Source organism: Armigeres subalbatus, chromosome 3 (assembly GCF_024139115.2).
Source record: "Armigeres subalbatus isolate Guangzhou_Male chromosome 3, GZ_Asu_2, whole genome shotgun sequence".
NCBI classification, from domain to species: Eukaryota; Metazoa; Arthropoda; class Insecta; order Diptera; family Culicidae; genus Armigeres; species Armigeres subalbatus.
Window position 1 is genome coordinate 184,798,490 of NC_085141.1, and position 25,200 is coordinate 184,823,689.

At 41.3% G+C, this 25,200-nt stretch overlaps 1 protein-coding gene across 3 annotated transcripts in view; it reads left to right on the forward strand.

The window, feature by feature from the left end:
• Positions 1-17,437, forward strand: part of LOC134228156 (L-threonine ammonia-lyase-like) — a 53,994-nt gene extending 36,557 nt beyond the window's left edge. For all 3 annotated transcript variants that reach the window (XM_062709937.1, XM_062709936.1, XM_062709938.1), the window contains exons 8-9: positions 6-135; positions 17,172-17,437. In XM_062709937.1, coding sequence (XP_062565921.1) covers positions 6-135; positions 17,172-17,282 — 241 coding nt within the window. In that variant the 3' untranslated portion in view covers positions 17,283-17,437. The remainder of the gene's footprint in view (positions 1-5; positions 136-17,171) is intronic.
• Positions 17,438-25,200: the final 7,763 nt, after the last annotated feature.

The following is a 25,200-nucleotide window of genomic DNA, read 5'->3' on the forward strand; positions in this document are numbered from 1 at the left end:
TGCAGATTCACGGTACAGGTCAGCGATGCCCCCGGAGGGATATCCAAGCTGTGCAACCTGTTGGCCCAACTCGGAGTTTCCATTAAAGATATAATGCACGAACGTGCCTTCATTCGCGACGTGAATTCCGTTGAGGTAAGTACAATGGCGTTATCTTGCTGGTGCAGTGGGTCGCTTCTTTGGGTCTGGTTTCATGGCGGTACGCAATTCAACTCAAATTTCGAATAGTCATTCTTTGCGTGGAACCAGTGTTTCAAGCAAAACGTTCTATAAACTATGAATAATTGTTGTACAATTTTAGAAAAAAAAATCTGTTTTCAATTCTAGGGTGTTTTGCAAGCATAGTTGATATGTCCAATTGAATAAGAGCTTGTGTATGCATCGATAGAACAACAAGTGCTACTCAATCAATAACCCAATATTTGACTAGTGGCTTATTTTTTGTGGTTCAAAATTCAGTTTAATTGATCATCTCTTGTTAGTATTTACAAAGTTTATATATAGTTCAAAAAACTATGGTAAGATGTAACTCCAGAGTGTTAACATCAATCATTTTATTACTATCATTATTTAGGTCCGCCACTCGAATACAAGCAAATGTTTCAGGCATTAGACCTATCCGAGTAACATTCCAAGACAGTGCTACTAAAAAGAAAGTTTTTGTTAAGAAACGTCAGATAGGCAAAATTTCCTCGAACATGATTGATTCTCGATTAGTACATAACGGACGTATAACAAATGTTACAATATCCGATGAACTAACGCCACGGGAATTTTTATTATATAAAGATATACGGAAAAGTAAAGTTAAATTGGGTATCAAATTTGTTTGGATAGGTCAAGGAGGGGTAATATTTGCAAAGAAAGATGAGTTTTCTAAACCATTTGCGATTCAATGTAGAGGCGATCTCGACCAACTGTTATACCGTTATGGTCATAGTAAGAAAATAGTAACATCGACGTGTACTACATAAGCTAATGCACGTTTAGTGATTGTCAATAAGATTAAATATTTATTTGCAATGTCTTGTACCCTAGAGAATTATTTTCATGACTCCATGTGTGATTTCAATCGCTGTTATAATATCGAACGCAGTCATGATTTACGTATAATGCAATGGAACGTTAGGGGGTTGAATGAGATGGATAAATTTGATGAAATATTGCAATGCATAGAGAGTGCTAGTGTACCATTTGATGTCCTGATTGTTAGTGAAACTTGGTTGAAGGATAGTAATGCTTTAATTTATTGTATCCCCGGTTATACAGCAACGTTTTCGTGCAGACAGAGTTCTAGTGGGGGATTGGCTGTCTATGTAAGGAAGGGCTTAACCCATAGGATAATGGAAAATAGAGCTACGGATGGAATGCATCACATTTATATTGAAATAGATTTCCAGAACAGTTCCATAGATATTCATGGAGTATACAGGCCACCAAATTTTGATTTTCATCGTTTCAATGATATTCTAGAATATTGGCTGAACACTACAAAAAAAGACCGTTCGTGCTTCATAGCAGGAGATTTGAATGTTCCTGTGAACTTGGCAAACAATAATGTAGTAATTAAATACAAACGATTGTTGGAATCATATGGCTTCATTTGTTCAAATACATTTGTCACTAGACCAACAAGTAACAATATATTAGATCATTTTATTTGTAAGGTGGGGGATGCAAATCAAGTTCGAAATGATACAATATTCTCAATAGTTAGTGATCATTTTCCAATAATTTCGTCCATAGACCTTAAAGCGGATAAAACTACTTTGACTATAACAAAGCATATAATTGACCATATGAAGTTTCAACGTGAGTTCAATTGCTTTATCAATGAGATACATGATGTTACAGATGGTGAACAAACTCTAAGAAACATCATATCAACATATAATATAATATTATCTAATTGCTCCAGAATAGTTACAAAAGTCATTAAAGTTAAAAATAAGTTGTGCCCTTGGTTATCCTACGACGTGTGGGTACTAATCAGATTGAAAAACAATTATTTGAAAAGAGCCAAAAATAACCCAACGGACAGTCTTTTGAAAGATATGCTAAAACATGTTAGTGATAAACTAAATCGTGCGAAAAGGATGTGTAAAAAACAGTACTATGAAAATATCTTGAAATCAACTAGCCATTCTAAATTTTGGAAAAATATAAAAAAGATATTTGGTAGAACTCGTGATGAAAAGCCTATTTGCTTAATTAGTGATGGTAAAAAGACTAAGAATGATGAAGAAACCTGTGAAGTCTTCAATAAATATTTTACTACTGTCGGGCATCAATTAGCTGAACAAATTAATAGAAATCCTGGTGTCGATCCGTGTGAGAATATCGTTAGTGTGGGTAGCTCCATTTTTCTTCGTCCATCGACAATAAATGAAGTAATCACACTAATAAATGACCTAGATCCTAACAAAAGCCCCGGCTATGATGGAATTTCCGCAAAACTCTTGAAAAGTAATTCAATTGGTTTCGCAAAAATAATATCGCAAATATTCAACTTGATTGTAAGTAACGGGTATTACCCAGACTGCCTAAAAATTGCCAAAGTGACGCCCGTTCATAAAGCGGGTGACACCACTATGTCAAGTAATTATCGCCCAATATCTTCATTGTCGGTTTTCACCAAAATACTGGAAAAACTTCTAGTGTCAAGATTGCTAGCTTTCTTTAATCGGAATAACATATTATATAAACTTCAGTATGGGTTTAGACGTGGATGTAGCACTAGTACGGCTATTATTGAACTAGTTGATCATGTCATAAGCAACATAGATGCTAAAAATAGATGGTGAGCTCGATGGGGCCCCTCTTGAGGACTGCTGGAATACAGTCAAAGCAGCCATTATCGACGCAGCGGAGAACAACGTGGGGTATATGGGTCGAAGTCGACGGAACGATTGGTTCGACGAAGAGTGCAGACAGATTCTGGAGGAGAAGGACGCAGCGCGGGCGGTCGCGCTGCAGCAAGGTACCCGGCAGAACGTGGAACGTTATAGACGGAGCGGAGACAGCAGACCCGCCTTTTCAGGAGAAGAAACGCCGCCTGGAAGAAGCGGAGTGCGAGGAGATGGAACAGCTGTGCCGTTCTCAAGATACACGCAAGTTCTATCAGAAGCTCAACGCATCCCGCAAAGGCTTCGTGCCGCGAGCCGAAATGTGCCGGGATAAGGATGGGAGCATCTTGACGGACGAACGTGTGGTGATCGAAAGGAGGAAGCAGCACTACGAGGAACATCTGAATGGCGCTGAGAGTACAGGCAATGAAAGTCAAGGCAGCGGAGGAGATGACTACGTCAGTTCAGCGGACGATGGAAGCCAACCAGCCCCCACCTTGAGGGAAGTTAAGGATGCCATTCAACAGCTAAAGACCAATAAAGCAGCTGGTAAGAATGGTATCGGAGCTGAGCTCATCAAGATGGGCCCGGAAAAGCTGGCCACTTGCCTGCACAAACTGATAGTCAGAATCTGGGAAACCGAACAGCTACCGGAGGAGTGGAAGGAGAGGGTTATATGCCCCATCTACAAGAAAGGCGACAAACTGGAGTGTGAGAACTTTCGAGCGATCACCATCCTTAATGCCGCCTACAAAGTGATATCCCAGATCATCTTCCGTCGTCTGTCACCATTAGTGAACGAGTTCGTGGAAAGTTATCAAGCCGGCTTCGTTGACGGCCGCTCGACAACGGACCAGATCTTTACTGTACGGCAAATCCTTCAAAAATGCCGTGAATACCAGGTCCCAACGCACCATCTGTTCGTTGATTTCAAGGCGGCATACGACAGTATAGACCGCGTAGAGCTATGGAAAATTATGGAAGAGAACAGCTTCCCTGACCAGACTGATCAAAGCAACGGTGGATGGTGTGCAAAACTGTGTGAAGATTTCGGGCGAACACTCCAGTTCGTTCGAATCGCGCCGGGGACTAAGACAAGGTGATGGACTTTCGTGCCTGTTGTTCAACATTGCGCTAGAAGGTGAAATGCGGAGAGCCGGGTGTAACAGCCGGGGTACGATTTTCAACAGATCCAGTCAATTTATTTGCTTCGCGGATGACATGGACATTGTCGGCCGAACATTTGCAAAGGTGGCAGAACTGTACTTCCGCCTGAAACGTGAAGCAACAAAAGTTGGACTGGTGGTGAATGCGTCAAAGACAAAGTACATGCTTGTGGGTGGAACCGAGCGCGACAGGGTCCGCCTGGGAAGCAGTGTTACGATAGACGGGGATACCTTCGAGGTGGTCGAGGAATTCGTCTACCTCGGATCCTTGCTAACGGCTGACAACAACGTTAGTCGTGAAATACGAAGGCGCATCATCTGTGAAAGTCGGGCCTACTACGGGCTCCAGAAGAAACTGCGGTCGAAAAAGATTCGCCACCGCACCAAATGTGTCATGTACAAGACGCTTATAAGACCGGTTGTCCTCTACGGACATGAAACATGGACAATGCTCGAGGAGGACTTGCGAGCACTCGGAGTATTCGAGAGACGGGTGCTTAGGACCATCTTTGGTGGTGTACAAGAAGACGGTGTGTGGCGGCGAAGAATGAACCATGAGCTCGCCCAGCTCTACGGCGAACCCAGTATCCAGAAGGTAGCTAAAGCCGGAAGGGTACGATGGGCAGGGCATGTTGCAAGAATGCCGGACAGCAACCCTGCAAAGATGGTGTTCGCTTCCGATCCGGCAGGTACGAGACGACGTGGAGCGCAGCGAGCGAGATGGGCAGACCAGGTGCAGAACGACTTGGCGAGCGTGGGGCGTATTCGAGGATGGAGAGATGCGGCCTCGAACCGTGTATTGTGGCGTCAAATTGTTGATTCAGTGTTATCTGTATAGATGTAGACTAAATAAATGAAATGAATGAAGATGCTAAAAATATGGTAGGAGCTTTATTCCTAGACCTTCAAAAGGCCTTTGACACATTAGATCACGATATTCTACTGAAAAAACTAGAACGTTACGGAATAAGAGGAATTGCTAGATCCGTTATAAAGAGTTATTTAACAAATAGAAAACAATATGTTGTTATGGGAAACTCACAGAGCACCACGAGAGATATTAATATTGGAGTACCCCAGGGTAGTAATATTGGCCCACTCCTATTTCTAATCTACGTGAATGACCTAGGATTTCTCAGCCTCAAAGGTGTACCTCGGCTTTTTGCAGATGATACGGCTATATTTTATCCGAATAAGAGCCCTAGGCAAATTGTTGCAGACATAGAATGCGATCTAAAGGTATTATTGGAATATTTCTCAAATAATTTACTGTCTTTAAACTTTACAAAAACAAAATATCTTGTATTCCATTCATCAAAGAAGAAAATAGACAATTGTGATGATCCAAAGATAGGACAATATATAATACAAAAAGTTAATGAATTTAAATATCTTGGCGTTTTTTTCGATTCCACGCTAACATGGGGTAGACATATAGATTATGTTGAAAATAAAGTAGCTGTCCTGTGTGGAGCAATGAGAAGAGTTAGTGAGTTCGTCAGCAGAAAGGCTTTGCTTAGTTTTTATTACGGATGTATTCATTCATTATTCCAATACGTTATTGCTGCATGGGGAAATGCTTGTAAGTCCAGAATAAGGAAGCTACAAGTTATGCAAAATAGGTGCCTAAAAATTATATACAAACTACCATATCTACACCCTACTTTGGATCTTTACTCCGATAGGCTTCACGGTATACTTCCAATTCGCGGTTTAGCTGAATTCCAAATTTGTACAATTGTTCATGACATTCTACATAATGCTGATATGCATCATAACATCAGTTTACCTTCAAATAATAACGTAAGACATACTAGGCAAGCTAATCAACTAGCGCGTCTTAGAGCAAACACGATACTTGGTCAAAAACGTATATCACTAAAAGGTCCTCAAGTTTATAAACTACTACCGAATGGTCTACGAAATATTGAAAACAGATTAACTTTCAAAACTTCGCTTAAGCTACATTTCAAGGATAAGATACATGAATTCATTTAAATTTGTTTTGTTTTTTTTTTTCAATCGCGTAATGCAGCATTTATATTTAAATATTTCTAAAAGTTTTCACAAAATTTATTGAGTTCTTTACAGCTGTTGCCAGATTATAATTTGTATTTGTGTGTGTGTGTGTGTGTTTTGTTGTATTGATTTTCTAGGAGTCCCTTAAAAGGAGAATTTATCTCCACTGGGTCTCGAGAAATTATACTTTCAAATAACATTATAACTGTCCTCACACTAAATCCTTTTACTATATTGTTTTTTTTTTCAAGGAGTCCACTGCCAGGGGGCTCCAAATGCGAGCTTTTTGGTGTGGGGGTCAGCGGTGGGTAATTAAAAAAAAAAAAAAAAAAAGAAAAAAGCAGATGTAGATAATGGACAGTTTCAAACCATTCATTCGAGCTATCCTCCCGATGCCTGTCAGGCCTGCGAGGTCTTCATAAGATAGTAGTCATTTCCATCCATCCACCACTTCCGCCAGCTTCTGCTGCAGGACCGTAAATGTCGGGCCGATACGAGCATAGAAAGAATTGTGTAGTATTTCAGGATTGCCACAGTGTTGGCAGTTTTTGTATCACGTGCAAAAGTTTAGGGTGCTTGTTCACGAAAAGGCAGAGTTGCATACGTTGTGCTGACAATACAAACTAAAAAATGTGAAATTTACGTGCGACTGGAACTCCGTTGTACACACAGGTTTTTTTTTACGCGGTTGGAATTTGTGACCGTTCATTTTCGGGTCACAATTCTCGTGTGATTTTTGAAAACGTCGTAAGTCCAAAACTGCCGTAATCTGGAACAGTGACGTAACAGCTATTTTACAATATGCATGTTTTCCATTTTTCTGATAAAAAGCTCGATGAGTAGTACTCGTTAACACCATTTTTGGAAAATGGCGTATACGTCACTTTTTCAGATTACGGCAGAAAAGAGAGGCTCTCTTTGTTTACTTTCTCTTTCGATTATTACAAAGCCATACTAACATTTACATTGGATTTTCCAGCACCGACCTGAAGAAAATAGCTTTATCTAGTGTGCTGAGGTGAAAATATTGCAACAAATTTTAAACTAGCCTAGATATTAGAAAAAGAGAGCGTAATGAAAGAGAGTCTCTCATTTGGACTTACGACGTTTTCAAAAATCACGCGAGAGGTTTAGCCCGAATAAAAAATTGTAATAAATGTCAGTAAATGTCTGAATATTCAATAAATGTCTGTCTCCACTTTTTGTAGTGTTTGAAAGATATTTATTTTGTGTTCAATAGCTTTTGGTTGATGTCTTCAGACTTATTATTTATTTTGTTCGTATCTTTTACTCCGACTTTAGTTTATTTATTTATTTATTCACCTATTTATTTATTTATTCATTTATAATTTATTAAATTATTCAAATAGTTTTCTTTATTTTTTAATTTGTATATTTAATTATTTATTTACTTATTTATTCATCCATAGTTTATTTATTCAATTGCTTATTTATTTATTTTCTTTGAATTTTTTCATTAATAATTGTGCGGAAACAAGTGTTAGGGACTTTTTAACTGTTAAGGCTTAGCATGCAGCCAGTGTCGGAGTGAATAGTTGAAGTAGTTTGAGACATCAGCCAGCTGAGCCAGCAAGTGGGCGTATAGAGGAACGGTTCGGCACTTCATCCCATAGCTCCTATTTCCATCCCATCAAAAACAAAGCAATGAAAAGGAATTTGGTTTGCTTCTTATTTTTGTGATTTTTTTTTATCAGTGAGCACGCGTGTTAGCAAAAAGAAGCGACGAGATTGGTGTTGTATTTCTTTGTTTTGCGATTAGATAAATATATGTTTAGTGAGAAAACGGAACAGTTCCCCTATATAAGCTTTGTGCCTGTGTTATCGTCGCTCGTCCATCATCAGATCATCGTATGCGTCGTCATCTTCTATTGCTGTGGTTCGCATTTTTTTTTGTTCGGGATGAACCGCCGTCCATTTCATTAAACTTTTGTAGTATACCCGTGTCATTTGTTTAGTGCATGTCTTTCTGCTCCATTTCTATTAAGAAGAAATGAATGAATCGTTTTTTCAGATATTTTTCAAACTTAATGTAAGGCCTCTTTAGATAAAGGTACCGCTATTTATACTCTCGAAGGGCTTTCACTGAGTGAAAGCTGTTGAGTATTCCTTTTAGCTATGTAGGTTTTCTTTTAACCTGCGCTTAATGGGGAAACGTCATTAACAGTATAATGAGAAAATAAATTTCCCCATACTAATTTGCATGCAAACTTGAAACGGCTTGTGCTAAATCAGTTTTAATCCAAATGAGCTCAAATTTTCAGAGGACACTCAGAACATGGTAAAGAATCAGATAAGCACTGTGGAGCAAAATCGATTTTTTGAACCACCCGAATGGCCACACGCATGTATATTATTGGATTTTCAGATCCAGGTAAATGAGTATTTTTTTCGAGCGGAAATTCACATGTCATGATGTACGATAGCTTCAAAAGTCGACTTTTACGTCATGGTGTGTATTAACGTAGGACTTATTTGGACTTATTTGGACTTATTTAAATTTTTGAAGATCGAAAGCGTTACGCTGCAAGGGAACATTTCGAACGTTACTAACGCCTTTATCTTTCCATGGATTTTGAAGATTTAAATATCAATCGACTCGGACATTCTGCATGGGCCTTCAGGTCTATCGTAAGATTTTCATTGTGTATAAAAGAAGCAGTACCTACCGAGTCATTAGGGATGACCGACCTTCTGGGTTAATACATAAAAAATGAACAGTGGGTAATGTCTGTGACATAACTGCGAAGCGGACGTAGGACTAGACTTGATCATGCCTTTAAAGATACTCCTTTTCAGCCAAAGCGTCATATTTATCGACGCGTTTGTGATGGGCTTCTTCTTTTTTACTCTTGTTGCTCGCTACTGGCGTCTACTTCCTAACAGAACTTTTCGGGATAGACCAACAAGCCAAGCAAGCGTACTAAGAATGGCAGTTCAGGTGAGAAGTGCGTGTGTTGTCTAAGGTGCCCGCCAGAGTAGACGCGACGTGCGATGGGACGCGACGCGACTCATGTAAAAGAATAACAATCATTATCAACAGGCTGTCAAATTGCACTGTCGCGTCGCGTCGCATCGCACGTCGCGTTTACTCTGGCTTCACCCTAAGACAACATTGTTAGTAGTAAAAAATATGAAAGTCGAGATATCATGTCTATTTGGTGTGCTTTTAAAATTCTAACCCCTTAAACCAAGATTGTTATGAGAAGCATTTTTGATTTTTGTTTTATAACAAAAATCTGCTTCATTTCCTTTACCACACCGTGTGAAATTTCAATGATTCTACTTTTTCTCTCGATGACAGCTGCCGGTCTTCTCCTCCTCTAGGGTTATTCGCTAATTCGTCCATGGCGCTAGTATCCGTCATATCAAATTATTAATCACTAAATACTCGCGAATCGTAAACTGAAATCATGAACTAATCATCTGGCGAGATAGGAAAAAGTGCACATTACGATCTGCATTCATTTAAATTACATTCCGGTGTTACTTACTTGAAATACAATTAAATTTAACTTTGCGACGTTATCCGTGCGACGAAGGAAAATCCAGTTCGTTCACTGCTGTAGAAGACACGCAACACCGTCACCAAAATCAACGTAATTCACTGATTTCACCGCACTTTTTCACATAAATTTCTCACTGCGCACTAAATAAAAGCAATGTTTATTGCTCAAGTGAAAAACAATTCAAAAATAACTACCGGAAGACGTTCAAATGATCTGTTTTCTTTTCAAACTTTAGAGCGTTTGAAATTTATTTTCTTCGTCGCCTTGTTTATAGTCGAAAAACGCGTTGCCAAACTGGTGGTTTGAACTGAAATAATCTCCCGAGTAACACAACTCAAACTGATTGGATTGAAGCAACTCAAATGTGACCAAATTTGGTTAAATACGAGTTACTGCAACTTCTCTACAACATGTGTGCGGCTTGGGCTTATGTTACACATCTGATAATACATCATGCGGTCAATAAAAGTAGGTTTTTCAATTATGTTCCGCTAGCGTAATAAAAGTAAAGTCTTCCAAATAAATATTTTTCATACACACTCGTCATTCATACTAAAATTTTCTACTATTCCAAAAGATTGAAACAGGAGAAATAATTTCATAATAGAAATTTGTTGGCAGCACTACCCACGTGCATGTTAAGCATGTGTGTTAGTTGTTTGACAGACTGAGGCATTTAACTGCGGTCGAAATGGGATTGCACTAGGATTTTTTTTTAACTGGAACCGAAATAAACTTTCAAATTTGACTTTCAAAATTGACCGAAATGATAGTTATTCTGCATGAAGTCACAGATAAGTCATCCAGTTATCCAAGAAATGGCTTGAGCTCAGGAACAAAGATTTGCAGTCCTGTCTTAAGTATGGTACATGCTCCTTGTGGTACAGTGAAAGGATACGTATATGATCAATTTTCCGATTTCAAATATGGCACATGCTCTCTGTAGTACAAATAACAGAATGCGTTCACAGCATATGTACTTGGTCATCCAAGAAATCCCTGGAGTAAGGCCTTTTGATCTACACGCGTAACTAAAAATCAATTTTCCCGATTCAAAAATGGTACTTGCTCTCTGTAGTACAAAGAACAGAATGCGTTCACAGCATATGTTCAAGGTCATCCAAGAAATCTCTGGAGTAAGGCCTTTCGATCTACACGCGTAACTGAAGATCAGTTTTCCGGTTTCAAATATGGTACATGCTCTCTGTAGTACAAATAACAGAATGCGTTCACAGCATATGTACTTGGTCATCCAAGAAATCCCTGGAGTAAGGCCTTTTGATCTACACGCGTAACTAAAAATCAATTTTCCCGATTCAAAAATGGTACTTGCTCTCTGTAGTACAAAGAACAGAATGCGTTCACAGCATATGTTCTTGGTCATCCAAGAAATCTCTGGAGTAAGGCCTTTCGATCTACACGCGTAACTGAAGATCAGTTTTCCGGTTTCAAATATGGTACATGCTCTCTGTAGTACAAAGAACAGAATGCGTTCACAGCATATGTTCTTGGTCATCCAAGAAATCTCTGGAGTAAGGCCTTCCCGAGCAACACACATGTTGTAAATCATTTGATGATACTCATATATGACCAAATTTGGTCATATATGAGTTATTACAACCAAATCATCGTGAATTGTGCTGCTAGGGTTTTGATCTACACGCGTAACCAAAGATCAATTTTCCGGTTTCAAATATGGTACATGCTCTCTGTACCACAACAAAGAACCACAACGGGTACATAACATTTACAAAACAGGCCTGTAGATTACTGGTTATGCCTGTAGACCTGATGACCTTCACTTCAGGGATTTCTTGGATAACCGTGAAGATCTTCCATATGCAGATTCTATCATATGTACCACAATGGGTACATTACATTTACAAAACAGGCCTGTAGATCATTGGTTATGCCTGTAGACCTGATGACCTTCACTTCAGGGATTTCTTGGATAACCGTGAAGATCTTCCATATGCAGATTCTATCATATGTACCACAATGGGTACATTACATTTACAAAACAGGCCTGTAGATCATTGGTTATGCCTGTAGACCTAATGACCTTCACTTCAGGGATCTCTTGGATAACCGTGAAGATCTTCCATACGCACATTATATCATATGTACCATAACGGGTACATTACATTTACAAAACAGGCCTGTAGATCATTGGTTACGCGTAAAGATCTGAATGCCTCCACTTCAGGTAGTTCTTGGATAACCGCGAACATGCTCCTTACACATACTCTATTCTATGTTTGACAATGTACACACATTCATATTTTTTTATTCAACACGGTATGATACCGCATAAAAAACTAATTTGGTGTACTTGTAGAAATCGCACACCAATACCAACAGATTTATTTGACAGCAATCCATCGAATTTTAGACTGGACGAATGAAAATTCTCATGGACGTCAACAGATTTTCACAAGACAAATTTAAAAATTTTGAAGGGTGTTTTTGATTGCCGATTCTCAATAAACTATGATTTGTTCAATGCGCTAATAGTACACAATGAAAACTAGGAACTCTAAAATAGGTGTAACATACAACTTAGTTAGAGTAAGTAGTTGGGATAGCGTATAAATTAGATTTGAAAACCAAGCACTACCTACTACGACGGGAATTAGCTCACTACCCTATTGCTGTTGGATTTTCCGGAGGAACCGTGAAGAGACGGAGGAACTGTACCGCGCTAATAACGCACGAAAGTTCTATGAGAAGTTGAACCGTTCACGTAAGGGCCACGTGCCACAGCCCGATATGTGTAAGGACATAAACGGGAACCTTCTTACGAACGAGCGTGAGGTGATCCAAAGGTGGCGGCAGCACTACGAAGAGCACCTGAATGGCGATGTGGCAGACAACGGTGGCGGTCTGGTAATAAACCTAGAAGCACGTACGCAGACCAGGCGACTTCCGACTCCGAATCTCCAGGAAATCCAGGAGGAGATCGGACGGTTTGAAAACAACAATGCCCCTGGAGTTGACCAACTACCAGGAGAGCTGTTTAAACACGGTGGTGAAGCACTGGCTAAAGCGCTGCACTGGGTGATTACCAAGGTTTGGGAGGATGAGGTTCTGCCGCAGGAGTGGATGGAAGGTGTCGTGTGTCCCATCTACAAAAAGGGCGATAAGCTGGATTGTAGCAACTACCGCGCAATCACATTGCTGAACGCCGCCTACAAGGTACTCTCCCAAATTTTATGCCGTCGACTAACACCAATTGCAAGAGAGTTCGTGGGGCAGTACCAGGCGGGATTTATGGGTGAACGCTCTACCACAGACCAGGTGTTCGCCATACGTCAGGTATTGCAGAAATGCCGCGAATACAACGTGCCCACACATCATCTATTTATCGACTTCAAAGCCGCATATGATACAATCGATCGGGACCAGCTATGGCAGCTAATGCACGAAAACGGATTTCCGGATAAACTGATACGGTTGATCAAGGCGACGATGGATCGGGTGATGTGCGTAGTTCGAGTTTCAGGGGCATTCTCGAGTCCCTTCGAAACCCGTAGAGGGTTACGGCAAGGTGATGGTCTTTCGTGTCTGCTATTCAACATCGCTTTGGAGGGAGTAATACGAAGGGCAGGGATTGACACGAGTGGTACGATTTTCACGAAGTCCGTCCAGTTATTTGGTTTCGCCGACGACATTGATATCATGGCACGTAACTTTGAGAGGATGGAGGAAGCCTACATCAGACTGAAAAGCGAAGCTAAACGGATTGGACTAGTCATCAACACGTCGAAGACGAAGTACATGATAGGAAGAGGCTCAAGAGAGGTCAATGTGAGCCACCCACCACGAATTTCTATCGGTGGTGACGAAATCGAGGTGGTTGAAGAATTCGTGTACTTGGGCTCACTGGTGACCGCCGATAACGATACCAGCAGAGAAATTCGGAGACGCATAGTGGCTGGAAATCGTACGTACTTTGGACTCCGCAAGAAGCTCCGATCGAATAGAGTTCGCTGCCGTACCAAACTGACTATCTACAAAACGCTTATAAGACCGGTAGTTCTCTACGGACACGAGACCTGGACGATGCTCGTGGAGGACCAACGCGCACTGGGAGTTTTCGAAAGGAAAGTGTTGCGTACCATCTATGGTGGGGTGCAGATGGCGGACGGTACGTGGAGGAGGCGAATGAACCACGAATTGCATCAGCTGTTGGGAGAACCATCCATCGTTCACACCGCGAAAACCGGAAGACTGCGGTGGGCCGGGCACGTAGCCAGAATGTCGGACAGTAATCCGGTGAAAATGGTTCTCGACAACGATCCGACGGGAACAAGAAGGCGAGGTGCACAGCGGGCAAGGTGGATCGATCAGGTGGAGGACGACTTGCGGACCCTCCGCAGACTGCGTGGTTGGCGAAGTGCAGCCTTGAACCGAGTTGAATGGAGAAGTCTTTTATGTGCAGCACAGGCCACTCCGGCCTTAGTCTGATGATAAATAAATAAATAAATAAATATTGCTGTTGGATTCTGTTAAGTTATAACAAAACATTACAGTTTCCTGCTCTTGTGAGCCAAATTTATTTAATTTCTACAAAATAATATTCGTAACAGGAATAGTGAATTCACAGAATTTGGCAAACAATTTTAATAAACCACGAGTTTATGTAATTTTCCCGTTACCAGTTTCTGTATATATACATATAATCGCTTTGGCGATAGAATTCCTCAATAATTAACACAGTTTAACAAACCGCTTTATACATAGTCAACTAAGGTACTAGTACTTAAGATTATAATCAAGAAACTTCCATGTCATAATAAAACTTTGAAATATCCTCTGGGCGTCTAGTGAGATAAACAAGACATTTTATAATATATTCCGGGATTGTTCGGCTTTCGTCCATTTGATGATATACTAAGCTTCATTCTTCTTCTTCTGATTGGCATAACATCCCCCACTGGGACATTGCCGCCTCGCTGCTTAATGTTCATTTATCAGTTCCACAGTTATTAACCGCGAGGTTTCTAAGCCAAGCTGCAAGCTAACACGACGAATACTTTTATGCCCAGGGAAGTCGAGATAATTTCCAAACCAAGAATTACCTGGACCAGCACCGGGAGTCGAACCCAGCTACCCTCAGCATGGTCTTGCTTTATAGCCGCGCATTTTACCGCTAGACTAAGGATGGTCCCAAGCTTCATTACAGCTAACCATTTCAGGAGTCCTAAAAATATGAAGATTAATTATACAAAGAATGATTAATTTATAGACATCAACATTATATTGTCTTTCTCCCTTTTGAATGTCAAAATGAAGGAAACTTGGGCCGCAATTACCGAGCGCAAAATACTGGTGAAACTTTTTAAACGCCGCATTAAATCAATTCGAATTTAATTATTATTGTTCAACATTTTGCCTTTCTCGTATACGTATGTTCGCTTCAAAACAAACTTTATAGAAGGTCCGGACTCCCATAGTGTTATATATCAATCGACTCAGTTCGACGAATTGGGCTGATGTCTGTGTGTGTATGTGTGCGCAAAACCCGCAAAAAACTCACTCATTTTTAGGCACTTATCCTTAATCGATTTGCTCACAACAAGTTGCATTCGACGTGAATGTCCCATTGTATCGTATTAAAAATTGGCCAGATCGGACAATGGGATCGAAAGTTATGGCCAAAATACAATGTCCCTAATCGATTTGCTCGCAACATTCGACGCGGAATCCTTTCCCATTGTTTCTTATGGAAAATTGGCCATATCGGACTATGGGCTCAAAAGTTATGGCCAAAATACTATTTTTATATCACACGAGTAAGGCTCCATCACCGCTAGATGGATTTATCTGTTTTATTTTAATATTCATTCGATGAAACGTCATTCGTTAAAATGTATCAAAAGATTATTCATTCGAGTATCTGATTTCGATTAATTGTCCATTCGACGTAATTGCAAATATTAATTTATTTATGGAATTTTTTTATTTTTTCCGTGGAACAATTTGATTTTTTGAAAAATTCTTCTTCTATAATTTCAATTTTGCCTTTTAAGTGCTGATTTATTTTTGATTTGCGAAAATTCTTAATTATTTATTGAAATTTTGCATTATTTGTGGAAATTTTATATTTATTTATTGCTCATACCCCGATTTCTTAATAGGCAAATTCCTATTTTTGATGAAAAATATATAATTTTTTGGGGAGGTGTTTTTATTTTGGTCGAAAATGATAGACCTTTCTCCCCACATAAGTACTTACGTAATCAGTGTCCTGCCCCTTTCATGTTTCTAAAGAGATTCAGAGCGATTTAAATGACGATTGCATGACATCTCTTGTTGAAAATGAGAAAACTCAAATGGGACAATCTCAACCTGTATACGTTAACGTTAAAACGTCAATTATTGTTAATTGCTTGAATTGTCTTTTTGTGGGTGCAGTTCATATACGAGCGCGGTATTAATATTGGAAGAGGTGTATGTATTCATTTATAACAATCGGGATAACAGAATAATTTAGGGGTCAATTGTCCGATCCTTTTCTAGACAAAGTATTTGTCGCTTGGGAATCAATCTCTCACAATGATTGTTTGGGCAATGATATTGTTGCAAATACAGTAACCGTTATCTGGATTGTGCGGCGATGGGGTTATGTGTGAAACCGAGGACGTAGGTACTATGTTGTGGCCCACTTGCGTGAACCGAGTATGAATAATCAATATGTTGGACAGGATGAAGAATCGATTTGAATTGCTTTGATAGTTTTTGGATAACCGCTATCAGAGTATGAAATATTCACCGTCATGAAGCAACTTCTATCTAAATAAATACTATCTGGCCCACATTCATTCGGAAATTAAGTGCAAAGTCGAATATGATTAGATTTTGTTTAGAAGTGATGGGACAGAAAGGGGTAATCGGCTTCACCGAAATATCTGACTGGTATGCAACCTTAGAAAATTGTTAGTTAATCATTTCATGATATTGAGTTGAGGTGGTAAATTTGCCTTTGTTCAATAGAGTTTTTTTATATGTAAAATTCGTGAAATCTTACATTTTTTTAACAAGATTAAGATCAACAAACAGCTCTGCTGTTAATGAAATTGTGAGATTAATAAAGGCATGTAGGCTTGTACATGGAAACGTTTTGTTTGTGCATCCAGAACAACACAAGGAAAAAAAATGCCAAATATATAACAAACAAATATCGACCGTATCCCCGTTGAATCGACTCCTTGACATGCCACTGAAAAATGTGGAACTATTTTGCATAGCTCATATTTCCGAATGGATTTCGCGGAGGCAAATACAATTGTTAGGGAAAATAGATGAAAATCTGTTTCGGACAAAAACGTGACCCAACTGACACCGTAGATATTATTCAAAACAGCTTGTCGCTCTGGCTTTAAATGAAAGTTCCACTTCGAACACATATTTCCACCTTCAATGTCTTCTGTGGAAATCACGTATATTGGAGCCGCTGCAAGTGCTGCGGTTCACCACGTTTGTTCAACCCATTCCCATTACTCATCGGTTATTCGAAGCATGTGCAGCGTCCCAGTCAACGAACGACAACGCCAGGCCAAGCTGGCCCACCCAGAGCGAGTGCGATAATTTGTATTTTCTGTTTGTTGTAGGTCAAAGTGATTTGCGAGACACGTGACTGGAAGCATTCGCAAGAGTTGAAGAAAACACTGCAGGAGACATACGAGGAAGTGTACTTCTACGAGACACCGATGGCTATTTGACGGACCACGGCGGGAACCAGTGCTGTTGAAAGCGAAACAATGGGCAAATAGAAAGAACCAATGTATATACAACTGAGTACTCTGCTCCAGCGAAGTGAGCAAACACTAGCGAGCTCGCAGAACAAAAAGCGAATAAAGCGTTTTCCGTTGTTTCCCATCTTGTACTTTCTTTTGCTTCCAGCTATTTGCTAGCTATGTACTCCTGTTAAAAGTTACTCACGTACGAAAAACAAACATCCAAGATACTTTCATAAATGGTGGGTAATTAAATTATTATGAGGTGTTTGATTGCTAGCGTTACATGAACAAACATTTTGTTAATATTTCATATTGTATGCAGTAGAGGTTTGTTTGATGATACCTTGGTGACACCGTTTTATCTTTTGGTGAATTCACGCGAAATGCAACAAATTTGAACATGTTTGTATGTCGCGGTGTATCTTTTGTGGGACGATAAAGACATATAACTTGCAGGCCCATGAAGCGGTCATGAAAATCTTCTGTTGAGAGAGTAGACCTTACAGCAATGTAGAATGCATAATTTTCGGATGGAATAATTCTCTGTCTATTGTTTGCTGTATGGGGTCGTTAGCGCTGACCCCTCGGATGAACCAGTTGCCACATATTCATACCCCTACACTACCTTAAGCAGAAAGCATGGTTGATAACAAAAAGGAAAAAGTCTCAATAGTTTGATTGGATATATTGATATCGCATCATAGTATTGATAAAAGAGTATCCGGCGTTTCTGCCAGATGCAATAACCATGTGTTCAATGACAGCGGTATGTGATAGAGGACTAGTAGACAACGTTCTGCGAATTATACATCACGTAAGTATTTGAACATGTCTTTCCGTTATCAAAAGCATTCATGTACAGTATGTAGATAAACAGATGTAACAGTTGAAAGGAGACTCTTGTTAGGGGTCCTAAAAATTCTCAGTTTTAGCGCCAGACGACGGAGTCGTCTGCCAAGAACCCAAGTTCAATATCGCCCAGCTAGCAGTGTTTCCACCTTCGAACAAAACCGCCTCCACTATTTCCCAACAACCGATCCCGACTACTAGATTTCCACAAATTTCCCCAAAATAATCCCTCCCGATTCAAGAGTTGTTTTCTTATTCATAAACTAGTCCAAAGGTTTTAAGATGCAATGGGGCCGTACACATATTACGTAAGCACTTATGGGGGGAGGGGGGGTCTGTCAATATCTTATGCGCCATATAAATAAAAAATCTTTTGTATGAAAAAAATATTACATGGGGGGAGGGGGGGTCGAAAAACACAGAAAAATTGCTTACGTAATAAGTGTACGGCCCCAATGAGAAAAATTTATTTAAAAGCATTTGAGCTTAGGGTCTGTTCAAATATTACGTAACGCAATAGGGGGTGGGGGGTTGTTATATTTTTGTTACGATTTGTTACGCAAAATATAGGGGGTGGGTGTCCTTCGAGAAATTGTTACGCGTAACAATTGAGAAAAAATATTTAAATTTTTCAAAAAATAGTTATTGTCTTCAAAATAGCATAAAATATACAAAAAATAATAATTTATTGTATCGTGGTTTAAATTCTACCAAAAACAAGATATTTTCAAAAAAAAATTTTTTTGTTACGCGTTACGCATAGGGGTGGGGGTTGTTCTAAATTTTGTTACAGATTGTTACGAGGGGGTGGGGGGTTCTTAAAAACAACGTTTTTCGCGTTACGTAATATTTGAACAGACCCTTATCTCTTAAAAGCGAGGATCAATAAAAGTTTGCTTAATCGTATAATTGAATTTAACGACGTAAATTTTTGGTGGTTTCTCATCATTATTTTTGTTTGTACTTTTCTTTGTCATCTACAAACCCTGCTCTGTTTCCTGCAAGAGCTAGCTGACCACTGAGCGATCATCGGCTGTTCTCCCGGAGCAAATAGCTAGCCTACGGTACCGAACTGGCCGATGGTCACTCAGTCCCTGCTCGTGACGTCACTCCCCTCTATGTATTCCTTACGTGAGTCCTCCTAACCTCTACTACGATTTTTCCCCTACTAATACAATCAGTGGTTCCCTACTGCTCCGTGGTACTATGCGTGTGTTGTTGAGTTTTCGGTTCCGGTACTTACAGCTTTGACGACGTGTGCGTTGGTTGACGTGCTGCCGAACCGCCGCTTAGCAGTGGTAGGTACGATTCGACCTATTCTGTAGACGATCGTTGTCGCTGCATGGTACCGTAACGGAGGGCCTCCGATTATCGGGACGTGAGTCGAGGCGGGCAAGCTGGCGTTAGGATTCTTTCCCCTTGATGGACAAATTCCCACGGTCTACGGGCGGTCACGTGTAGCGGGTGATGCACGTGGGGCCAAGTCTTCTACTCGATGGCCAACGCGCTCTGGGTGCACCTATAGTGGTACGCAACCACGAGACGATAGCCTCGCCTGGTACCACCTGCGTTTGATCGTGTCCTGTGTAGATTGTGGACCGATCTAGCGTTCACACTCGCACTCGGCCGTGAATGGCCGTCACTGGAAATCCCCAACGAGGCACAGCCCTTATAAGCGGGCGACTGTAGAAAACCGAATCTTAGAACTGAACACACATATTTCACATTATCTTTTCCAAATTACCTTTTTTTTTCTTTCCTCGAATATTCCCTCTTTTTTTTACGACTCACTTCCTACGGCTAACTTCAATCTACAGTAAATTATGTTTCTTTAAAATATGGTTTGAATTTTAATTATATTTTTTTAATTAACTCACATTTTCTTATACAGTCCAATGCACGACTCACGATTTTTTCAGTGCTTTTTTTCAATCAAATTAAAAACAAATCTAAAACAAAAATAATTTTCATTTCGTTAAATTTAATTTTACTCTGAATTTTTTGACGTAGGACTTACGTCTCTCTTTACTATACCGGGTGTCATTTCAAAATATTCAAATCGACCGTGTTACGCTGTGTTGAAAGATTTTAAACGTTAATAGCGTTCATCTCAGTGGACAAATTTCTGCGGTAAGCCCCTCAATCGACACATTTCAAGTATGCCTTCCATGTCCATGCTTGACAAGACCCGAAAAACTTGTTTCAATAGGCATGAAACTGTTTTCAATGAAAAACATTGAGATCAAGGGAACCTATAAATCTCGGGTACTTATTCAAAAGGACGTATGTGATTTTGTAAACAAAGATTGAAACGTCGAATTGTCCTATAAATCTCGGGTACTTATTCAAAAGGACGTATGTGATTTTGTAAACAAAAATTGAAACGTCGAATTGTCCAATCTGATAGCCCTCCCACGCAAACCATCACTACAGACAGATAGGGGAAGCCTTCGGCTATATATTGGTGGTGTTGGTTTGCGTGGGAGTGCTATCAGATCGGATAAATCGACGTTTCAATCTTTGTTTACAAAATCACATACGTCCTTTTGAATAAGTACCCGAGAAATATGGGTACCGCATAATTCTTGCATCATTCCATTACCACGTTCTGACTGGTGCAGACACCAGCGAATGAGCAGCCGCTGGGTCTGCCGAGAAGCCATAAAATAGCGCAATGCGCTATTCCTTTCATTCTGACCGGGACAAGCGAAGCAACCGCATCATCGATTGAACAGCACACTCACACCTTTTAGCAGGGAATGAAGTCTGCACCGACCGCTTTTTCGGCTTGACACCATCGAAGCCACCTTCATCAGCCGAAACCTAGCCAGTACAGCAGCAGTCCACCCTACAGACCCGACAAAGCAGCGATGCTGAGCAGATACCGGCAGCAGCAGCAGAGTCGAGCCGAGACCGGCCGGCATCGGTGCTGAGCCGAGACAGGCTGAAGAAAAGCCACATGATGCAGCATGTATGTCCAAAAAATAAACGGTTCTTCAGAGAGCCAATAATAGAGATCAATATCAATGCTTTATATCCACAAGGCCACATGGAGATCACCTAATTAAGAAAAGGAAAACCAAATCGACCACGTTCTAATCGACGGTTAATTCTTCTCCGACATCACGAACGTCCGCACTTACCGCAGTGCGAATATTGAATCCGACCACTACCTCGTTGCAGTATGCCTGCGCTCAAAACTCTCAACGGTGTACAACACGCGTCGAAGTCGGACGCCGCGGCTTAACATTGGGCGGCTACAAGACGGTAGACTAGCCCAAGAATACGCGCAGCAGCTGGAAGTGGCACTTCCAACGGAAGAGCAGCTAGGCGCAGCGTCTCTTGAAGATGGCTGGAGAGATATTCGATCCGCCATTGGTAGCACCGCAACCGCTGCACTTGGCACGGTGCCCTCGGATCAGAGAAACGACTGGTATGACGGCGAATGTGAGCAGTTAGTGGAAGAGAAGAATGCAGCATGGGCGAGATTGCTGCAACACCGCACGAGGGCGAACGAGGCACGATATAAACAGGCGCGGAACAGACAAAACTCGATTTTCCGGAGGAAAAAGCGCCAGCAGGAAGATCGAGACCGTGAAGAAACGGAGCAACTGTACCGCGCTAATAACACACGAAAGTTCTATGAGAAGTTAAACCGTTCACGTAAGGGCCACGTGCCACAGCCTGATATGTGTAAGGACATAAACGGGAACCTTCTTACGAACGAGCGTGAGGTGATCCAAAGGTGGCGGCAGCACTACGAAGAACACCTGAATGGCGATGTGGCAGACGAAGATGGCGGTATGGTGATGGACCTGGGAGAACGCGCGCAGGACATAATTCTACCGGCTCCGGATCTCCAGGAAATCCAGGAGGAGATTGGCCGGCTGAAGAACAACAAAGCCCCTGGGGTTGACCAACTACCAGGAGAGCTATTTAAACACGGTGGTGAGGCACTGGCTAGAGCGCTGCACTGGGTCATTACCAAGATCTGGGAGGAGGAAGTTTTGCCGCAGGAGTGGATGGAAGGTGTCGTGTCCCATCTACAAAAGGGCGATAAGCTGGATTGTAGCAACTACCGCGCAATCACATTGCTGAACGCCGCCTACAAGGTACTCTCCCAAATTTTATGCCGTCGACTAGCACCAACTGCAAGGGAGTTCGTGGGGCAGTACCAGGCGGGTTTTATGGGCGAACGCTCCACCACGGACCAGGTGTTCGCCATTCGCCAAGTACTGCAGAAATGCCGCGAATACAACGTGCCCACACATCATCTATTCATCGACTTCAAAGCCGCATATAATACAATCGATCGGGACCAGCTATGGCAGCTAATGCACGAACACGGTTTTCCGGATAAACTGACACGGTTGATCAAAGCGACGATGGATCGGGTGATGTGCGTAGTTCGAGTTTCAGGGGCATTCTCGAGTCCCTTCGAAACCCGCAGAGGGTTACGGCAAGGTGATGGTCTTTCGTGTTTGCTATACGAAGAGCAGGGATTAACACGAGTGGTACAATTTTCAATAAATCCGTCCAGCTATTTGGTTTCGCCGACGACATAGATATTATGGCACGTAACTTTGAGAAGATGGAGGAAGCCTACATCAGACTGAAGAGGGAAGCTAAGCGGATCGGACTAGTCATCAACACGTCGAAGACGAAGTACATGATAGGAAGAGGTTCAAGAGAAGACAATGTGAGCCACCCACCGCGAGTTTGCATCGGTGGTGACGAAATCGAGGTGGTAGAAGAATTTGTGTACTTGGGCTCACTGGTGACTGCCGAAAATGACACCAGCAGAGAAATTCGGAGACGCATAGTGGCTGGAAATCGTACGTACTTTGGACTCCGCAAGACGCTCCGATCGAATAGAGTTCGCCGACGTACCAAACTGACAATCTACAAAACGCTAATTAGACCGGTAGTCCTCTACGGACACGAGACCTGGACGATGCTCGTGGAGGACCAACGCGCACTGGGAGTTTTCGAAAGGAAAGTGCTGCGTACCATCTATGGTGGGGTGCAGATGGCGGACGGTACGTGGAGGAGGCGAATGAACCACGAATTGCATCAGCTGTTGGGAGAACCATCCATCGTTCACACCGCGAAAATCGGACGACTGCGATGGGCCGGGCACGTAGCCAGAATGTCGGACAGTAACCCGGTGAAAATGGTTCTCGACAACGATCCGACGGGCACAAGAAGGCGAGGTGCGCAGCGGGCAAGGTGGATCGATCAGGTGGAAGATGACTTGCGGACCCTCCGTAGACTGCGTGGTTGGCGACGTGTAGCCATGGACCGAGCCGAATGGAGAAGACTCTTATATACCGCACAGGCCACTTCGGCCTTAGTCTGATTAAATAAATAAATCAATGCTTTCAATACCCTTCGAGATAGAAATTGTACTTGGGTGCCAAATCCAATATTCTAGAGATAAAATTTTATGCGTGATTTTCATAAATAGCATCAAAACTAACAGTGGATAATTTCTCTGATTTAACCGCGAAGTGGACGAAGGACTTCCCTTGACAATGCCTTTAAAGATTCATAAGATGTCCAAATCTCTCACATAATCTTATTTGGATAAAAAACACCGATAACAGCTCAAACATTAATAAACTATCATTCGATTTTTCATCAAATGTTGGATTTTTTGGCATTGATAAAAAAAATATGTAGATAAACATTGTTTGATATTGACCGCACAAAAAACGAACGTGACTGAATGATCGTCCCATGTTACCAATTCTAAATCTTATCACCCGAAATCCCATGTCCGGGTGTTTCCTTTCTTCTACTACTAACAATGTTGTCTCAGAAAAGAACACGTTCTTCCCACCTGAACTGCAATTCTAAGGGTCTGTCTCATTTGGAGAATTAAACTGAAATTAAACTTAAAAGTGACACTTCAATAATTATCGAATAACCCTGCTGGCAGAGCAAGATTACTTTTGACAGATACATAATCATTTTGCATCGATGTCTTATTGGAATTGCTGGGTAGCACCAGCCATTCTTGTGACCGGGTTATTTGCTAATTTTCGAACTGTCACTTTTAAGTTTAATTCTCCAAATGAGACAGACCCTAAGCTCGCTTACCCGGATTATTGCCATGTATCTAGCGAAAAGTCCCGTTAGGAAATAGACGCCAGCAGCGAGCAACAAGCGTAAAAAAAAAGAAGCCCTTCTCGAACGCGTTGATGATGATGACGTTTTGGCTGACAAAGAAGCGGGATACAAGACATTAGCTGATTGGCACACCAATTGGGAACCAGAGAAGATTCAAAATAAGGTATCAAAAGAAAGTGCATTCGCTCGCAGAGCATTCAGTGCTTTTTATACCATCACTAGAAATTCGCGGTTATTTGAAAAGATCGTTTTCTTAGCCGAAGCAAACAGCCTTTTTCAAGGCTCTAAGAGTTAAAAATAATGTTCTCCTTCAGTCGCTATCGCACGGATTAGAAGGCTCTTCAGTGGAAGGGCTGAGATACAGTCTACATCCCCTGCTGAGCCAACTTGTGGTTTATTTCAGGCAGTCCTTCAGTGGGAAGGTTGCCACTGCACAATGGTCGGAACCCGTGATTTGATGAACTTAATTGTTTTGTGCCCAAACGGCTGATGTGATCTAAACAGTGTCTTCAGAGTCATTCCGTGCCGATAGTTCGAACGAGCCAGACGTGTGTGCTGTGTCTCATCGCGGATTGTGTTCGGTAGTGAAAAGGCTATTGTGTTGTGCTCCTACCTACGGATCCAAGGCGATCACTGTCGGCGAGTGAAGTAGCTGCTTCTGGCGACGCCAGTGAAGCAGGCTATTGTTACTGCTGCTACCTACAGCAGCAGGGGCAGATAAGTGGCAAAACTTTTTATTGTTCTCCCTTCTGTTTGATACAGAGTGGGACTGCTTAGAATTAATCAAATTAGTTTTTTTTAAGTTTTTTTTTTTTCTAATTTGCTATTAGTTTTAAGTCAGTATAAGCAAAATCATCCTTCCACCTTGCGGGGTGAGAATGGAGGCGGAGACTGGAGAAGGCAGTGTGCCTGCTAAAGA